The sequence below is a fragment of the Perca flavescens genome, chromosome 22 (assembly GCF_004354835.1).
Source record: "Perca flavescens isolate YP-PL-M2 chromosome 22, PFLA_1.0, whole genome shotgun sequence".
In the NCBI taxonomy this organism is placed as follows: Eukaryota; Metazoa; Chordata; class Actinopteri; order Perciformes; family Percidae; genus Perca; species Perca flavescens.
In genome coordinates this window covers 13741466-13760384 of record NC_041352.1, presented here as the reverse complement: position 1 = coordinate 13760384, position 18919 = coordinate 13741466, and the positions used below count along the sequence as shown (strand labels likewise).

At 40.1% G+C, this 18919-nt stretch overlaps 2 protein-coding genes across 2 annotated transcripts in view; both read right to left on the bottom strand.

Annotated features, from left to right (window-relative positions):
• Positions 1-541: 541 nt before the first annotated feature.
• On the bottom strand, positions 542-3107 carry eloca (elongin C paralog a). The gene is made up of 4 exons (XM_028569424.1): positions 2990-3107; positions 2509-2536; positions 2145-2288; positions 542-1088 (listed from the first exon to the last, which is right to left on the bottom strand). The coding sequence occupies exons 2-4, from the start codon at positions 2510-2512 to the stop codon at positions 898-900; spliced, it is 339 nt and encodes a 112-aa protein (XP_028425225.1). The 5' UTR covers positions 2513-2536; positions 2990-3107; the 3' UTR covers positions 542-897.
• Positions 3108-10995: 7888 nt separating this feature from the next.
• jph1a (junctophilin 1a) overlaps positions 10996-18919 on the bottom strand; it is a 33741-nt gene continuing 25817 nt past the window's right edge. The window contains exons 5-7 of the mRNA XM_028569845.1: positions 11955-12685; positions 11616-11712; positions 10996-11461 (exon numbers count right to left, since the gene is read on the bottom strand). Coding sequence (XP_028425646.1) covers positions 11632-11712; positions 11955-12685 — 812 coding nt within the window. The 3' untranslated portion in view covers positions 10996-11461; positions 11616-11631. The remainder of the gene's footprint in view (positions 11462-11615; positions 11713-11954; positions 12686-18919) is intronic.

Genomic DNA, 18919 nt, shown 5'->3' with positions numbered 1-18919 from the left:
TCTACCAGTTAGCTCCGCTGGTAGCTAAGCGTATGGGGTTCTGGATACGTCACCCTGTGTATTGTTGTGAGTGGTCGTAATGTTATCCAATTGCGTGCAGTGAGATTTTCAAATGCATGCTTGGTGCCAACCCTCAGGTTGGGCCATTTTCATTACTCGATGCCAGACCCTTAACCTTTAGGATTTGGGTCTGGATTTCCAGGCTACCAATATGTATTAATTAGACTTCAATGTATAAGCCTTGAGGTGGTCAAGTTTCCCTGCTGCAGCAATATTGTCCTAACAGAGAACTCAACAATCTTCTACTAGGTATCTATCCCATCCAAACATCCCTAGCAGGTGAGTATAAAGAACTTTTTCCAAGAAAGATCTCCTCCCTGTTAATTCTAACCCCAGGTCTTTCAAACATTTTGGGTTTTACTCAGGCCAGAAAAAAAAAAAGCACAATAAAAGCATGATGCTGGTCTTTGTGAAAGTGGTATTTAAAGTCACCTGTACTTCATATGGAACATGCATAGTGAGACAGCAACTGGCAATAAAGTGTGCTCACCAAACAGGTCTTTATTAATCTGGAGAGGTGAGGAAACGTTTATGGGGTGGGGGCACATTTATCACATTCTGGGACAGGTGATGCAGCCTGCCATATCCATTTATTACATTAAAATGAAATCCAGGTGATGCAGCCTGCCATATCCATTTATTACATTAAAATGAAATCCTTTAATACTAATAAAAACTATGACAGAAAGCCAGGTGCAAAAAAAAAAAAAAAAAAAAAAAAAAAGAAAAGTTTAACATGGTCACATAGCATGTCTCATATAAGTAAATGGCAAAACAATTTAAATATTCAAAAAAAATCTAAAACTGTTTTAAGCTGCTACATTTTTTTCTGTAACTTTAGCAATCCAAAAAGTTTGCAGCCATGAGCAGTTCCAGTGCGATCTCCGGTGCGATGGGGAATTCAGGTATTTCTGTGGAGCTGTTGGTGTAACGGACCTTGTAGGTGAAGTACATGCAGACCTTGGACAGGACATGAGACGGAATCTCCCTGAAGTTCACTTCGTTGGTTTCATTCTCAGCAAATTGACCTGCAGATAGAGGGTTACAGTAGGTTTCGTGAGTTAGAAACAAAAGAATTAAGACATACAACTTTTAATTCATGTAATGTTAAAAGTATACCATTTGAATATCCTATCCTGGATTTAGCTGTCGAACTGAATAATTCTGCAAGATGCTACCCACTAACATAAAAAGAAACAAAATCATTGTATGGGGGAGCATAGTGCCACAAATTGGACATGTGGAATTACCTTGACTAAATAAACACAAACACCTTAATTATAATGTTAAACTAGCAGAGTCCTGCCTATCTAAATCTAAAGCAAGCACAGCATCACCACTGTACACATTTCCTATACACCCTCATAGTATGCAGGCCAGAGTGTGGTTACACTTAAAAGAATGGGCATATGGTATAATTAGTAATGATTCAGGTATATTTTAGCTACTTTTTAAATGCCCAGTAAACATAATCTCAGGCTACGCAACTCCACAAGACATACAGCTTGCTGGGTATTAAAACACAACTGCCTGAAAAGATCCAAGCGAACATATTTTTGTATAGCATAGTGCTCTGACACTCCTTTCCCAACCCTCCAATTCTTAGTTTATTGCCCAGTCTCTCATTAGGCTCTTGGAAGAGTAAACCATCTATGGCTGCCAACATTTAGCAAATCTTAGAGCGAACCCAGCTACTTCTCCCCAGAAATATCAATCATAATTTATATCATGATGGTAAATCATTCACGTTCATGTGAATAGTAAGAAATTCCATAAAACCTCTTTAAGTTCAGGCATAATAATCGACCTTGACAAAATGAAATACTTAAATCTACAGACATATTACACCTACTTGTTACTGATGGGTGTCTTGTTTGCGGTCTGGATTTAAAACATCATGCACTAAACCCCCACTTATTTCTGACAGCTCCCATGGCTGATTTTTACTAGTTTACCAGGTATAAAATTATTTCAGTTAAAGCAAATAACCTTTAGTTAGTCCATGTGCATAGGTATTCTAATTTTAACATTAGGAGAAATTAGAGTTGTTTTCTATACTTTGACTAATTTGCCTGAATCCTCACCTGGTCCGCTTAACATAGCTTTGATAGTGCCAGATGTCAAGGCGTGTTCTCTTTTCACAATAAATTCATGGCCATCTGAAGAGATCAACTTCACATACATGGCGTCTGGCCCTTCACAGCCGCCGTAGGTTCTCTCTTCACCGTCTGTGAAGCAAAACATGCTGACAATCTCAAACAGGTGTAAGCCAAATGCTTAAGTACCAGTTGACCCATAGTAGTGACTTTGGAAAACAACCAAATGGGTTGCTATTGAGACCTCTGCTAGTACACACACACACACACACACACACACACTGAATTGGCAAACATGACAACCTTAGAATATCTGGGAAGGTAGAATAATATGTATTAGCTTATCACTCACCCATCCTGTTGCCGAATTTCTGTTCACCCTAAAAGGGAACATAGAAACACAAGTAACAAAACGGTACTCATCGAACATACAATATTAAGTCGCCTAGGCTGGAAACTGGTTGAGTTGCTGTTGTGTAAAATAACAGTCACCTTAAGCCTGATCAAACAAATAGCGAATAGTAATGTACAACAATGTTACATGGCTTTCGTTAAAATGTATCTAAATAAGTACAGCTGTAACTGATCTGCTCTAATGCGGGTTAATATTTGATTAGTGGTCATTTCTTTCTCTATCCAAAATGTTATAAACGAGTTTGCAGCCGTCAGCGTTAGCTAGCGTTAGCTAGCAAGCTAACGCCTTGCCAAACGAACGATAACGTTGAAATTTCTTATATCGGTTGTTTAGGGTTTAACATTCACATCGGATAAACAGCCCGGGACACACTAACAAACAACAACTTGTAATCACAGAACATAACACTGTTTCTTACCACTCTGTAATAGACTGAGGAGTGGAGATTGCGTTTAAGCTAAAGTTAGCCACCAGGCTGTTGATACCCGGAACTAGTTAAGACGAACACCCGGCCGTCCGTCCGCGATAAAGCTCTTCCGTAGAATCTTATTTAAATAGAGAAACGGTCCGCTTTACTGCATATCGTGCCCATCGTAATGTACATTTGGAAATTATAAATTCTGTTTTATTTGAATATTATTTTTGATTTCCAAGGAGACAACACGTTTTTATAAAATCACGTCAGTTGTAATCACAAAATGAGTAAGAGAAAAAGTAACGTGCAAAGCAGAGGCTATTTCTGGATAATGAGCATAACATCTCCTCTCAGTCAGTGTCACTATACGGTTATATAAGATGGGGGAAATAAGGATAAGCGTTTTTAATAAAGAGCTGAGATGACTTCAAAATTGAAACTACTTTACAGACCATCCATGAAGAGATGAGATTGTCCTGTTAGCCTATAGAGGGCGCCTGTGTTCCAGGGTTACTCTCATATGTCAATGGTTACTCTCCCTGACTGTGTCCACTAGCTGTGATGAGCGAGAGCAGGTGCTGATTGGACATGACAGAGACATTCTGCAGGCCCATAAATCTGGATTCAAGAAAGAATGACAGCGGGAGAGCGAGGGAGAGAAGGCATGCAATGCTATCATATAGCCTACTTTACAAAGTCCAGTTAGTAGAAATCAATCAATTCACCATATTGTACATTATTTTGATCACAAAAGTAAGAGTTTTCACCTGTGTAAATAATGTTAACCTTGCAGGGTCGTCCAAAAGACCCACATCATCAAAACTAGATAAATAAGTGTGTTGTTTGTATCAGCAAACCAACCATTACAGCTCATAAAGTCTCTTCTAAAAAGTAAAGAGGTGTCTGCCATAGATCAGAGACAGATGAGACGTGGGCACACACTGTAGTCACGGTCAGGTTCAGAATGTGACTTTGGCCTGATCCTGCCTGGAGTTCTGTCCTGCAGGAAAAGTGATGACTGTTGAAATCTGAGGTGTCCATATGGACGCAGAGTTATCTGAGCTGTGACACTAAGAGTAGACTACTGCGCTTGCTTGTAAATTGTGTCGTTTGACCCAGAGGCGCTTTCATGCTCCTCATAGAAGACGACGGTAAAGAATTTCCCCTTATACTGTGGAACGATCTGCCTCTGCCCATTGGACAGGCCTCTTCACTGTTTGTTTTTAAATCTCTTCTTAAAACCCACCTTTTCTCCTTGGCCTTTAACACCTGACATTGACATTTTGATTTTTATTGTTTTTATTGTATGGTTGTTTTCTCATGTTTTATGTCTCTTAATTTGTTTCATTTGTATTTTATGCCTGTGTGAGTTATGTATTCTATGTCTTTTATTTGTTCTTCTGTACAGCACTTTGGTCAAGTTTGGTTGTTTTAAAGTGCTCTATGAATACAGTTTGATTGATTGATTGATTATACTGTTGTTAATTTACACACAGATATTAAGGATCTACAACTGGTGGGACAAAGGAGAGCAATTTTATTCAGACTTGTTTAATTGGCTGTGCTCATTGCTACAACAGATGTCAATGGTGTTCTCTGCAAAGGTGACACCTGACCTGGTATTTGTCTTACAGTCATACCAGGCTTAGCTATGCTGCCAGTTTGTGTTCCAGAAAGTTCCAGTAGCCTCCTGCCTGTTGACTGCCCATGTTGCCTGTTGACTCACACACACACACACACACACACACACACACACACACACACACACACACACAACCAAAAACAATCACTGACCTTCCAGTCCCCTATTACACCATTAGTGCTTATGATCAGAGCGGGCGGGTGGCGGCAGCCGCTTTGATGTCTCTCTGAAACGACTCACCCTGCTGCAGCTGCTGCTCTTAGCTCTATTTTTGGGAGGCTGCTGTTGGCCCCTTAGAACAGGGCTTCCTTAACACACATATAATGCAATGCATTCAAACAATCTAGTCATGCAAAGTGACATCATCCATCCTTTTAACACATCAACTGTATTCTCAGATCACACTTGCTTGCACACAGGCCATTCTGGAAATGGTGGGATGTAGTCAACTTGCTAGAAAAGGCACTTGTCCATCTTTATGCTTGTTAGTCTAATTAAATGTTGGTGTTTGACATCTTACAGTCAAATGTGTTACATTCAGCATGGTTTACATTATTAGAGCTTTGCAAATGTGCAGATACAATGATGTTTAGTTAGTTCCTATGTGGTTTAAACATTTACCCTATTTTAGCTTATTATTAAAGATAAAAAGTAATGTAAAGGTGGGTATGGTATGGTAGATAAGTAGGCCTCACAATAATTTGTAAATAATAATAATAATAATAATAATAATGAACTAGCATACCTCAATTTTTTCTTAATACCACCAGTTTCAATATGAGTCGGTCAAATGTCAATACATTTATGAAAAGTACAATAGCTTCGTTGAAGAGGCCCTAAATGAAACCAGGTCAGAATTTGAGTCATGATAGGGAAAGAGGGGGGAAGAATGTCTCTGGGCATTTCTTCTCTGAAAAGAGGGAAAGGCTTGTCACATTGAATTTGAGTGTAGTGTCCCTTTTGCCTGCAGCAAGTCACAGTGCCCTGCAATTCTCATGTTGCTCGTCATAACATCTGGCAAATTGTTAAGTCCTTCAATTAATCTAATTCCAAGCTAATGGCGAACATTGGCATTGCAAAAGTACTCACTCAAGGACAACTTCACAAAAACAAAGTTATACCCCTTGCGTACCTAAACACAGTGGTGGAGTCTCTTGATCATGTGTTTCTTGGATAAAAAAGATGCGCAAGTAGCAGAGCTGTTTACCAATAGGAAATATAGTCACAGAGAAAAGAAGCTTTTATGTATTTCATCAAAAAAAATTCTGAAAATGGGCGCCTGGGTAGCTCACCCAGTAAATATAAAGAGGCTTAGTCATCGATGCAGCGACCACAGGTTCAACTTTGACCTGCCTTTGCTGCATGTCATTCCCCCCGCTCTCTCCCCTTTCAAGTTTAAGTTGTCCTGTCGGAAATAAAGGCCTAAAATGCCCCAAAAATATCTTAAAAAATGTTTCTGAAAATTATAGCTACAGCAGCCAGAGTACCAACACAATGCACTCTGAGTCACCAAAGCAATACAATACATATTCAAAGCCACCAACTTATGCAACCATTAAGACAAAGTGCTTTGCTCATAACCGCATCACAAGCAGAAAATGGTGCACAGGAAAGAAACATCTTCCAAATCATAAAATTAACCTTTACATGTTCCTACATAACAGTGTTAGTTTATTGCCTCTACTCCACACAGGATGAACCCTGAATGGTAACAGACAGATAATTGGACGTGACAACCATTTACTTTCAATAGCTGGAGGCTAATGCTCTGTGTTGAGGCCTCGCTTGTTTGAACTATAATGACTCCCCCTACAGACCCCTGTGATAAAACCCTGACTGTAACTCACATTTGTCTTTATATTACACAGGACATGAAAAGTCTTACAGTATGTTAAAAAACAACACATGGGAGCTACATGTTTACTTCATAATTGTTTACTTTAGATGACAGAGTGATAGTTTTATGGTTTTACGACTGAGATTTGTTTGTGTAAATATAACAGATGAAGTGACGCTAAGCTAAGATAGCTATGCGAGGCATTGAAAGGGGATCTGCTTAATACTGATGTCTTAGCAACGGTTTTAAAAAAAACGCTGGGCAATGATATCCCCTCACTGCTTACAAGCCTTAATCCAATTTTAGAAGCACAAGCAAGTTTTATTTTTATTTTAGTCAGAAGGTGGAGGCTTGGAGTTAAATATAAACATGATTGCTTTCATGTAGCGGGTAGGCTATTTGCCAGATTTGTCTATACTGTATGTCCATGCCAAATGCCAATTCTCACATACACCATGTTGTAAATCAAGTCAAACATGTAGAATGTGTAATCATGAATAGACATAGACATATGATTACACACATTAATACATGTTACAATGTGGTGAAAAGCATTTCTTAACTGTTTATTTACATGTAATTAGTCATTGTCGGGTTTAAATCCTATGAAGACATAATTGTTGACAAATACATAAGTAAAGACTAAAAAATGTCCTTACATCTGCTTGTAACGACATTATTGTGTTACAAACACATTTATTTAACGTTAATACAGCTTTAAAATGCTAAATAGAGGGGTTTGTTTTAAAGTGTCTATTCTTTGCTAATGATCCCGATTGGCTATAAGAATCCTGACTATTACTGGCTTTAGATTGTCATCTTTCAACAGATTGTCATCTCTTAAATGTTTTATTATCAATCCTTAAAAAGCATGATATGTAACAAATGTAGTAGTTTCAAAATCTAGTTAGTTATTACTGTGTCCAAACTGGTCACGTTATATGGAGGACTGTAATAAGAGTCATAGCAATGGTCATTAAGCATTCCACTGATTAGTGTCCAATTACGACAACAATAAAAATAAAATAAATTGTTAACTTATATTTAAAATGAGAAATAAAATGAAAACAGATTAAAAGAACTTACAAATGAATAAAGTACCCTATATAGGTCAAATAAAATAAAAAAGATGTTTACAATAAAAAAAAAACATTAAAACAATCAATAAACATTTCCATGACACCTTTGGTCCTCCATTACGCACCGCTAAATTTGACTTGTTTTCTTCTGCCCAATTGACCTTTAGTAGTTGTAAAAACTTGAGAAACAATATGAAGTGGCTAGTAAGATAATCAGACGATAAGCAGGAAGCTTTTAACAGGCCAAGGTGCAAAGTGACCAAAATGAAATACATGCCAGGGTCAGGTTGGCATGTGTTGTGTTATTTTGTTGTCAACCCCAGTCCTGCTGCAGTAAATCCATATGGAGTATGTTCCCCGTAGAGTAGATGGTACATCCGCCTTTGCTGAATATCAACAAGATGATTGTAGATTCTTCAGCCTGGTCAGGATCATAGCTGTCACTGGAATTTGTTAAATGGCTTCTATGAAGGTAGGATACTCTTATAAGGTTTTGGTTTATATTTGTCCTGGACTGCTTGTGCAGCCAAATGTTATCCAGCGTGCTGTGCCATATCAGAATAGTAACCAAGATATTCTATACTATTACTGACAAGTTTGGCTTCACATAGGGGTTTTAAATGCCAGGATTATACACAGAATATTCTTTCACAGGCAAAAAGTCTATGCTACTATTCTAGTCAGTAGGAATAATGACATCTGATATTTTAACCGGTGAGACAAATTAAACAAATAATGTGTGCCATTATGATAAAGAAATAGCAATATAAGTGAATTAAGAACTGAAATTTACGTATACAGCCCAATCAGCTCCAAAATGTACACTAAACAGTGTGAGATAAGAAAACTCTCTGCAGGCTTTGCAGTGTCTGCCGGTGTCAGGGCAGAGGGCACAGCAAGTGCATGACATGGTGTTGCTGATTCCAGGCAGGTGCCATTGCTGGTGTAACACTAAACTAATCCAAGGCTAATCAGCAGTGGAAACAGTACAAACTGACCCGAGACAATTTGGGGCACCTGCCTGCGCTCGCACTGCTAATGTGAGACCCCGACGAAGATACTTTGATTTCATGCCTACTCTTTTCCCCCTGGATCTCATTATGAGAAGGTCATCATGAGGCCATCTTTGCTGGGAGGCTAAGCACAGAGGAGACAAGGAAACTCAGAGACACATAGAAGTGAACATGACACTGGAATTTAAAACATTCTTGTAAGGCAAGTTGAAATCTTTGCATCCATCAATGTATTCATTCACATATAGATTGTATGCCAGTGTAACTGTATATGTTCCATTGATGTTTGTTGTATGCTGTGCTGTAATTGTTGCGCTCTGATTTTCAGCAGTATCAAAATATCAGGAATAAGCCATAGTGTAGTTTAACAAGGCATAACATCTTTATTGTTATACACATAACTTCATCTCCAAAGACTTTGCACAAATCAGTGGGGTAACATGAACCTTGAGATATCAAAAGTCTCCCGCAGTTCCTCGTTATATCTTAAAATAACTCAAACAAGTACATCTGCCTTTCACATCCCCAAATGGTGCATACAGTACAACCAATTAGAAATAAAGTATTTTTTTCCACTGTCAAACATTATCATATGTGCATTACATTACCAATAACAAACAAGTTATATTCATTGTCAAAATACAGGTGTGCAAATTGTTAGAAAAATACCAACTCATACCAGATTCTGGATTGTGCTCTGTAAAAATCCTTACAAATAGTATATAATAATCTATATATAAATGACTCCTACATGCAATGTTGCATTTCAAAAAATATCCCATAAACAGGCTGTTCTGTTTAACCCTTTGAAAATTCAGTCTTCACCATGCTCCTGTGAAGACAGTTAAAACAAGAAAAGAGGGTGTAGCAAAGAAAGGGTGAAAGATTGTTATTTAATTCATCACATTTGTAATATAACAATGTTTTTTTGAGTAATGTAGTGTCTTGGACTGCTTTTATTGTCAATACCACATCTTTAATATATGTATTGTATTGGTTAGTTATGTGGACAGTTTGCAAACATCTAACTGGCTGAAGCATTCTCCAAATGTAATGTGCTGCTCATTTACCAGACAATAAAGTCAAGCTGAACTGAATTGCAGCAAAGAAAACCTAGCCATATTAAAGCCCTTTTTATGATGACCAATGTTCACAGACACATCAGTTGTTCATTGAATAAATAATGAACCTTCTTTGAGATGACAGCAAATGTCAACCATATAAATAACCACTTTTAAAATCAAAGAAACTCATGCCATACTTGCAACAAAGACTACAAACAGCTGTGATGAGGCTAGTTTAAAGCATGATTCAGTTGATGACAACAGTCAAAGTATCCCCCACACGACAAAGTTAAGACAAGGATGGCATCTCTTCCCCTCCCCCCCTTCCTCATCTTTTTTCTGAGGTAAACAGTAGTACTGTTAAAGACTTTTAAAGGCATCTCTCCTTCTCCCTGGTGCCACATTCCCCATGGCCTCAACCTGAATAAATTCTACTTCCACTGTCCACAAGACTGTCTCGATCCAGTCTCACAAGCACGCAAGGGCCTACAGAAGCAGCTGCGTGAACTGCGTCTTTGCATTTTAGTGGTATATTTAAACATTTAAAGCAAAGAATTGAATGAAGGAATTCAAGCAAAATGGTTCATTGACATGTGCAATGAAATTATTTTCCTTCTGATTTAATAAATAACATAAGACATTTGTTACTTCACTCTCACAGAGTTAGGTAGCTTTAAAATTGTGAACCTCCTTCCTAAACACAATGCCCGCTGTTCAGCGACACCCTCTATAAAAACCAGGCTATTCAAATGATGAGTTTGACAAAATAAATGGAACATAGGATTTTTATAATGTACAACCCTCCCCACCCCCACTCTCTCCTTTTTTTTTTGGGAAAATATACTATAAGCATTTCTTTGAAAAAATAAAACATATTGCACTTTCAGTAACATGAATGTGTAATGTCAAATTACAACTCCATTGTTAGAAATGAGTGAAAATTTAAAAATAAAAAGGGAAAACAGATGTATTTACTCATTTTTGAGAGGAGAAGAAATTTCTTTTTTAACTACAAGCATTTGACTGCAGGTAACCAACATTCAGAGAACAACAACAAGCAAAAAAAAAAAAAAAAAAAAAAAAGCTACAATAAAACAAACAAAAACAAAATGTTTAAAACTGTACCATGCACGGGGAGTGTTTCATAGCAGTGTAATCTTGGGTTACAATGGACGGAGCTCGAGAAAGCTGCGGTGATGATTGGGTAAACAGAGTAAGACTGGCTAGTGACCGTGCAAGCACTGACAACTGCTGGCAACGGCCGTGCCCAGTTTCCTGTTGCAAGAGTGGTGTGAACCCCAGAAAACGCTCGGAACACCCGAGCATGCTCACGCTGCGACTATTCTCCCCCCCCCCCTCCCACCACCCCCGGCCGCCGGGCTCACATCTCCCCATCAAAACGTCAGATGGCAAAATAGAAAGGCAGCTGTTTGCTCCCGTCATCTAAAAGTGCATCTCCACACTCTTCCAGCAAAGTCCGTCAGCCCACCGCTATCTCTGCCAAGGCAGTGGGCTACAGAGACCAGTGCTTGGATCAGCACACGTGTGGGTTTCAATTACTTCTTGTATGTTTGGTTGCATTTTTAAACTTTTTTTTTTATATATATATCTCACTAGACATGATATTTCACCTCAGCTTTCAGAGAAGCCAAATCAGTGCTAATTCACAGGGCTGGCCCTAAAGGAGGCCCATGACAGGTTGGTGGTAGTGAAGCCTTCCTCCTGATTTTCTTCGGTGTCACGCTGATTCCTAAACACCTACGGCCGCTCCCGTGTCTCACTGGCGCCATATTCATTTGTCAAGGCCGGTGATGCAACTGTACCGGTTGCCATGGTTTCACTGCAACATAAAACAGAATTGGCTGCTTGTAACCTTTCAGACACATATTGCACACAGACAGGGCAGATTCCTCTTCAGAAATACATTAATTCATCTGCTCCTTATTCATTTTTGTTATTGAATAAAACGTGTCAAGGAAAATTAATAAACTTACCTGAGAAACAGCTTCATCATGTCAGAAAATGGACAAATATAATTGCAAGGCCAATATTCAGCAGCATTACCATAGCAACAAGGACCGAGTTAGGACCCTGCAAAAAATGACATCATGATAAAGATCGGATATCACATTATAATCTACAACAACAATCAAATAATATGTGCTGCCCATCTTCACATAACAAGGTTATTGGGAACTATTTGAATAGAAAAAAGTAGGCGTATCAAAACAATACTTGTACATCCTTCTCATCTAACTCTCGGCAAGAAAGCGAATGAGCATATTTCCCCAAATGTCAAAAATACCTTTTCCTATCCTACCATGGAGACTTACTGTTTCTTCCATGTTTTCTGCAATCTCCATACTGGCTTTCTTTGTGTCTGCGAGGCTCTTTGGCTTTAGGGAATCCTGCTTCCTGAGTTTGGGGTCGCTCTTGCTTTCCCGTAAGGAGGCTGGCTTAGGAGGGGGGATACTATAGGATTTAGGGGGTTGTGGAGGCATACGTGCCAGGTCCAGGATACTAGGCTCTTCTTCTATATCCTCCTCACGGTCCGGCGGTGGACGGGCCCTTGCAGGGGCCTTGACGTAGTAACTGTGGTACTCGCTGTGGACCTCGCCATTGACTGGAATTGCAGGAGGCTGTTGAGGAGGAGAAGATGCTGCGGGAGGCTGCTGAATTTTAGCAGGTTTAGGTGGAGCCTCGTGCACATGAGAAGCTTTGGGGCCATCAGTGACAGGCGGCTTCTCCTCTTTACTCAGCTTTCTACTAGACCGCTCATCCTTGCTGGTCTTATGACTTGCCTTCTCCTCTTTGCTTGTTTTGCGGGAAGGTTTTTCCTCTTTGCTGATTTTGCGACTGGTGCTGTTGGCGAGCTGACCTTTCTTCTTGCTGGAGTGAGGCGAAGGGGGAGGTGTGGCTACAGGGCTGGTCGCAGGGGTGCATGTAGGAGTGGTACCCTTGGGGAAGAAGTGGGGAGAGTCACTTAGGGAGTTGTCCTTCTTTTCAACAGGGACCTTTTTAATCTCCACAGGCTCCTTTAGCGGTTGTTTTAAGTAGTCAGGACCTGCAGAGGTGAGAGAGGTGACACGCATTAACATAATAAATACATGCCTAAACCTGTGCACCGGCATCAGCTCAGTTCATGCCTCTCATGAATTATCACAAGTCATAGAGCAAGGATATATGTCATCCCTGTTTACTAGTTTGGTTTAGTTGCAAATTGGAAATGTATTTTTTTTTTTTATTGTGCAACTGATTTTATAATGAAAAAAAATAAAAATACAAAATCAGCCTACCAGCACCTCTAAAGCTCACTACTTAAAGGCTCTGACACACCAACCCGACGACTAACTGTCGGCAGAAAAGGCAGTCGGGCTCCCCGAGTTGGTGAAAAAAATGCCCCTGAACACACCGAAGCGACACCGACTTGAGTGTACATTCCGTGCATACGCGAGATGTAATACATCTCCGTAACAGCAGGCGGCGCTAATCTGTATTGTCGCCCAAAAAATGAAAACTGGCAGCTGATTGGACGAACGTTTCACGTGGGTCTGGCTTCTCCCGAATTTCAAAACCGACCATAATGGCGGCTCGTTTGGAATACGATCTTGTATTTTACGAAAATAGTTCACCAAAACGTGTTTCTGAAAACATTTTAAGTAAGAAATAGGCCATACAGTTGCTGAATCTGTCTTCATTTCAGACTGACAAAGGTCAGTTTAAAAGAGTTTCGTCAGATTTTGAGAGGCGTTAGTCACGCTCATCCCGCTCGTCATTTCCGGTAATTGGTCATTGAATCTGACTGCCCACTGTCCGATTCAACAAGTCAAATCGGCCCAAATGAACGCCGATGGCTCCTCTGAATGACGACAGCCCGGAATATGCCTAACACACTCGGGACACCGACCTCGCCAGACTGTCCGACGGCCGATAATCGGGTTGGTGTGTCAGAGCCTTTACATGTTATATTTTGTTTGTTAAATCCTTGTGTCGTTTTCACACTCTTCACACTAATTTTTGAATGGATTAAACACACTACGTATAACATGTTACTGTTATTAGCAAGCTTTCGAGGTGCTGGTAGGTAGATTTTGTAACTTTTGGGAAAAGCCAGGCCAGCCATTTCCAGTGTTTGTGCTAAGCTAACCAGATGCAGGGTAGTGTTCTCGTCTCACTTTCAGCAAGAACACAAATAAGCATTATTATTCTTTTTTCAAAACTGTGGTAAGTGTAGCTTTCTATATTTCTTGGGGTTTCAAAGATAACCAGGGATTTACCTCTCAGAAAAACAACAATTTAGCTCTGTGGCTTGGATATAATGATAATACATGAAAGGCACAAACACCTGCCTAGCTTATACATATGATTATAATGCATGCATATGCATAATTATAACACACAGGCACTCTTAATTTGTTATCGATCCTGCCTGACTGTAGAGCTCCACTGCAAGCTACATTTAAATTAGAGCTGGCCCTAAGCACAGTTGAACTTTCAATTAAAATATTCATGAATCAACAATATATATGCAATCATTCTGCAAAGACTGGGGGAGACAGGGGGAAAAAGACTGATTAATGCAGGGTCACAAACACCATTTCACAAAGGAAGCCTCCTCTGCAGGCTCATCTGTATCATCAGCCATTCTCTTTTATCAGTCTTTTGTTTTGCTGGAAAGGCCCTTGTCATGTTGATTCTCAGCATCCAACCAACACGGCTGTACAGATAAAGAGAGTCGACCTTAAGGTGCAGTGAGGCCTCTTATTTGTCAGGGGAAGCTCATACTGTTTCTCTCCATCAGGAGTTTAATACAGTGAGGTCATGGGTTAGTGGACACAGATAGTCTACAGATAATTACTACTGCAACTAGACTAAATGTGCACTCCTCTTTCAACTATATGTTTTTCATTTTCATTATAGACATTATACACTAATGTCTGGACAAAAGCTCCTTAATCTGAATGAAAATGCCTTTTTGCATGCAAGAAAAATGACACTTTCTCTGACCTTTTGTTCTGTACTGAATTAAAATTAAATGAGGCTCTTTGTTTGCCTGTTTTTTTCCCCTTCGCCTAAATTAGACGGTGTCAGTGACTAAAAGAAGGACAATGCTGCTTTGTTTCAAGTACATCAGATGGTATGAGCCGAGAAGGATCCTCTGCATCCCATAGCCAATTTGAAATAGAGAGAAATAAATCTAGAAATTATTGACAGTCAATTTTATTTTTTTAAGTAGAAGGAAACTGTTTTGCTTGTTTTGATTTTAATGTTATTTTAGTGTTCATGTTGTTGTGTTCAGTATTGACTGTTTAAAAATGGCTTAATCTTAGAAATCAAATTAAAGGATTTACAAGTCGCCTCTTACGTGCAATGTCACCTATTAAGTATGACACTGTAATTCAATGGAAAATATAATCACATTGATTTAGATTTGACACTTATCCCCTCCAGGAACAATTCTGCAAACATCAAATCCAAGTGTATCCAATCCCATATCAGCGTAAACGGCCTTATCACAGAATTTGTTGGGCCTCAGTACTCATAAGCCCAAAGTAATGGCCGCGTGGCATTTCTAATTTGTTTCATAACCGCCACAACCAATGAGACCCACTACAAAGAGATTGGGGTGGGGGGCATTTGAACATCTGCGGGGCTTAATATATCCGCCAAGCTTAATTTCACACCATAACTCAATAAGAGTTGGGGCTTCGTGGGTGGGTGGACAGTTTTACTCTGTTTGGGGACAGATTCCTGCGAGGGGTTCCAGGCATTTTCTGAATGGTTCTCGCTACTAAAATGACCCGTAGCCTCACACTTACATAGAAGTGCCACACCGGCAGTCATTTAAAACTACTTCCACAACACTAATGAAGCCATGCCGGACTCCAAAATCTGCTGAACATGCTTTTGTGTGTGTGTTTCAACACTAGAATTTCCCTTTGATCAATCTAATTACTTGTGGTTCTTTTCTAGATACTTCAACGTGTAGATGTTGTTGTGATGAATGAGTGAAGATTGATTACATGTACTCCAAGGAATCCTGCTAGGTCAGCTGGAACATGTACTGGGACTCAATTACCCAAATGGCCAAGGTTTTGTCTTTTCTTCATGTTCATCCACAGCACATTTTCTGCTCCAGCGCACTCTTGGCAAAATGCATGCGCTGACGCACACGCGGCGTGTGCCGTTATCTGTTGCCATTTGTGCTTCATCCTGGGTTCTACGGAAGATTTATATGGGGACCGTAGCATATACTTTGTAATATAGTGTGATAAACCCCAGAGCTGAAAGGGTATTCATCACCTTTGACCTGAAATATCTATTTTCACAATTTAAATACTGTTTTCGATGAAAATCAAACACTGGCGAAAGGCGGTTGTTGCTTTGAAAGATGACAGGTCTTGGTTGCTGCTTTGCCTTAACATCTTTGTCAGATGCACAGAGACGTCTACAGGGACAGAAATATAAATTTCCTAAGGCAAACTCTTTGCTTTTTATACATCAGATATAATAGCACGCCTTCCAAGTGGTAAGGCATGTTCCTGGTTTGTGTTCTTTGTTTATGATGCATTTAGTTATGTTTTATTCTATTCACACTTATATTGATATACCGTGTCATACATGTATAAGTCTGTTCTGTGGGTTGTGATCTCAGCATGTTCTCTGCACTGTTATATTTAATATTCATAACATAGATTTTCTCTTTCTTCCACCTACTCACACTGGCAGATGGGCTGGGGGGAGCTGGCATTGTTTAGCCAGATTATTTCCGCTTCTGTTACAAAGGAGGAATTTACGTGCACACTACAGTAGTATCCTGAAAATGATCAAAACCAGAATAAGGCTCAAAACTGGGATACTAATGAGCATGTAAAGACACTCACTTACATTTGCGCACACACACAAATAAAGTATGCATCCCCATATTTAGGATTGGAAACCATTTTTTAAAGATTATTTTTTGGGGATTTTCCACCTTTAATGGATAGGATAGCTAGGTGAGAAAAGGGGAAGACATGCAGGAACTCATCACAGGTGGGACTCGAACCCTGGACCTCTGCATCAAGGTATAAACCTCTACGTATATGTGCACCTGCTTTACCAACTGAGCCAAACCGGCCAAAGGACTGGGAACCATTTTTAAACAAAATGTTTTTGGGAAGTTTGCCGTTCATACAAATGTGATCCACTTTTTTTTTCCTCCAAAAAATCCTTTTGAAATTTGAAAAGGATCAGATCATGGTATCCTAAAATAATTATTATGCTATATCCTTGGAAGAAGTTACTGCATAACTTTGAACATGAGCTGAACTACTGTCTTAAAAGTTACTCCACTACACCTGCTGCCATGAATATAAAGCAGCACCTGCTCATGTCTGCTTTTCAGCCCTGACAGGTTCAGGCTATTATGGTTCCACCTGGTCCAAGTGTACCTTGACTGGGTCAAACAGGGTGGTGTGGGATCCCTGCTGCTCCCCCCCCAGCACACACACACACACACACACACACACACACTCATCTGGTGACCTGCTGAAGGAAGGAACAGCTGCTCTGTGTCAGCCCTGGAGAGGGGCGACTGCGGGGCCAAGCTCCTCTCAGTGCATAAGGATTTCAGCTATGTCTCCATTAGACCACAGTGAGCACCCATTGGCACCAAATATAGCCCAATTAACGTCACGATACAGACCACGCCTAGCTAACCCTTACTGCTCCCAACTCCAGGGTGCTGTGTGTGAACCAATCATAAAGGTCAGGGTCGTATTCCCTGTGACCCTCTCTTCCCTTTTGAAATACAGACTCCCAATCTGGGTGATAATCTGCTATGAGTCTGAAATGCCAATTACAAACAACAAGGGGTTTAGACTCCCTGGTTGTTACACTAGAGGACTTATTAGAAGCTGTGGGATGGGGGTAAGTGGGAATATTTCCACTGTAGAGGTAGACATTAAGGAAGCAAAGCAGATTAGTTTGGGAAAGTCACACAAGTTCTGTCTACAGTAATGGTAGGCACTCACATTAAGTGGCTTTGTTGCACTGTAACGTAAGGACAGACAAATCAACAAATAAAAGAAACTAGATTTTACACTGACTTGGAATATTTTAACACAGTACATTTTTGCGTTAAGGTTAACAACAGTGCCGGTCATTTTGTCAGGAAACTGAAAATAGGGGAAACTGTTTACACTCAAACATGATACAACCTGCCACCAGCAACAAACCCAAACATAGTACCGTATTTTGGGAGAATCTAAATTATATAATAACTTACGTAAACTAAAACTTTCCTAAACTAGAAATAAAATGGGATTGCAGGCTCCTATCTGGCTTCACGCTTACGTAACTGAATGTTTAAACCCTGCGGCTCAGATGACGCCCTGCGCAGCACAAAATTATGACGTTGCCCACTTTCTCATTCATGATCTGACTTATAAGGCAAGGACTCTCCGCGCAGACTTGTGAATCCAGAGATCACTGGGCCTGCCAAGCATGATCGCCGTTTTCCACAACACAAACAAGCCTCTCTGGCCTGGGCTGGCCATTTCTGCGGCTTAGTGGGAGGGGATGTGCTTGAATGGGTCCCATTGTCAATCTATTTGTCACCCAAGGGCCCAAGGTCGGCTAGCTTTTAGGCCTAAATATATTACAAACAGTGGAAGAGGCAAGGCTAGTATAGATTTTACACTGTAAATAAAAATTAACAATAAAAAGGTATGACATGGTTCTTCTGGCACTCCTATTCATCCAAATGACAGCTGAAAAACAATTTCAAATTAATTCAATTTATGAGGTTGCTTTGTTGAAATTCTTACAAAACTTAAAGGTCCCATGGCATGAAAATTTCACTTTATGAGGTTTTTTAACATTAATATGCGTTCCCACAGCCTGTCTATGGTCCCCCAGTGGCCAGAAATGGTGATAGGTGTAAACCGAGCCCTGGGTATCCTGCTCTGTCTTTGAGAAAATGAAAGCTCAGATGAGCCGTTTTGGAATCTGCTTGTTATGAGGTCATAACAAGCAAGGTCACCTCCCTTTCTCTGCTTTGCCCGCCCAGAGAATTTGGCCCACCCATGAGAGAGAGAACATCATGGCTTTCAAACGAGAAAAGTGGCAGTTGGTCAAGGCCACACCCCCACCCTCCACCTTGCCCCTCCCACTCTCCTCCTCAATAGCTTCAGACACAGAAATGGCACATCCTAAGGAAAGCTCATTGTGGGACTGGCTCTAGTGGCTGTAGTTCTGCACCAAAGCTGAATATTGGGAAAGAGACTTCAGATACAGTATTAGGGGACCACTAAGG

Bases quoted from the DNA above. Each gene is read 5' to 3' on its own strand.
- eloca (XM_028569424.1), bottom strand. The intron at 1,089-2,144 runs GTGAGGATTCAG...CTCTATCTGCAG, and splicing joins AGCTATGTTAAGCGGACCAG to GTCAATTTGCTGAGAATGAA.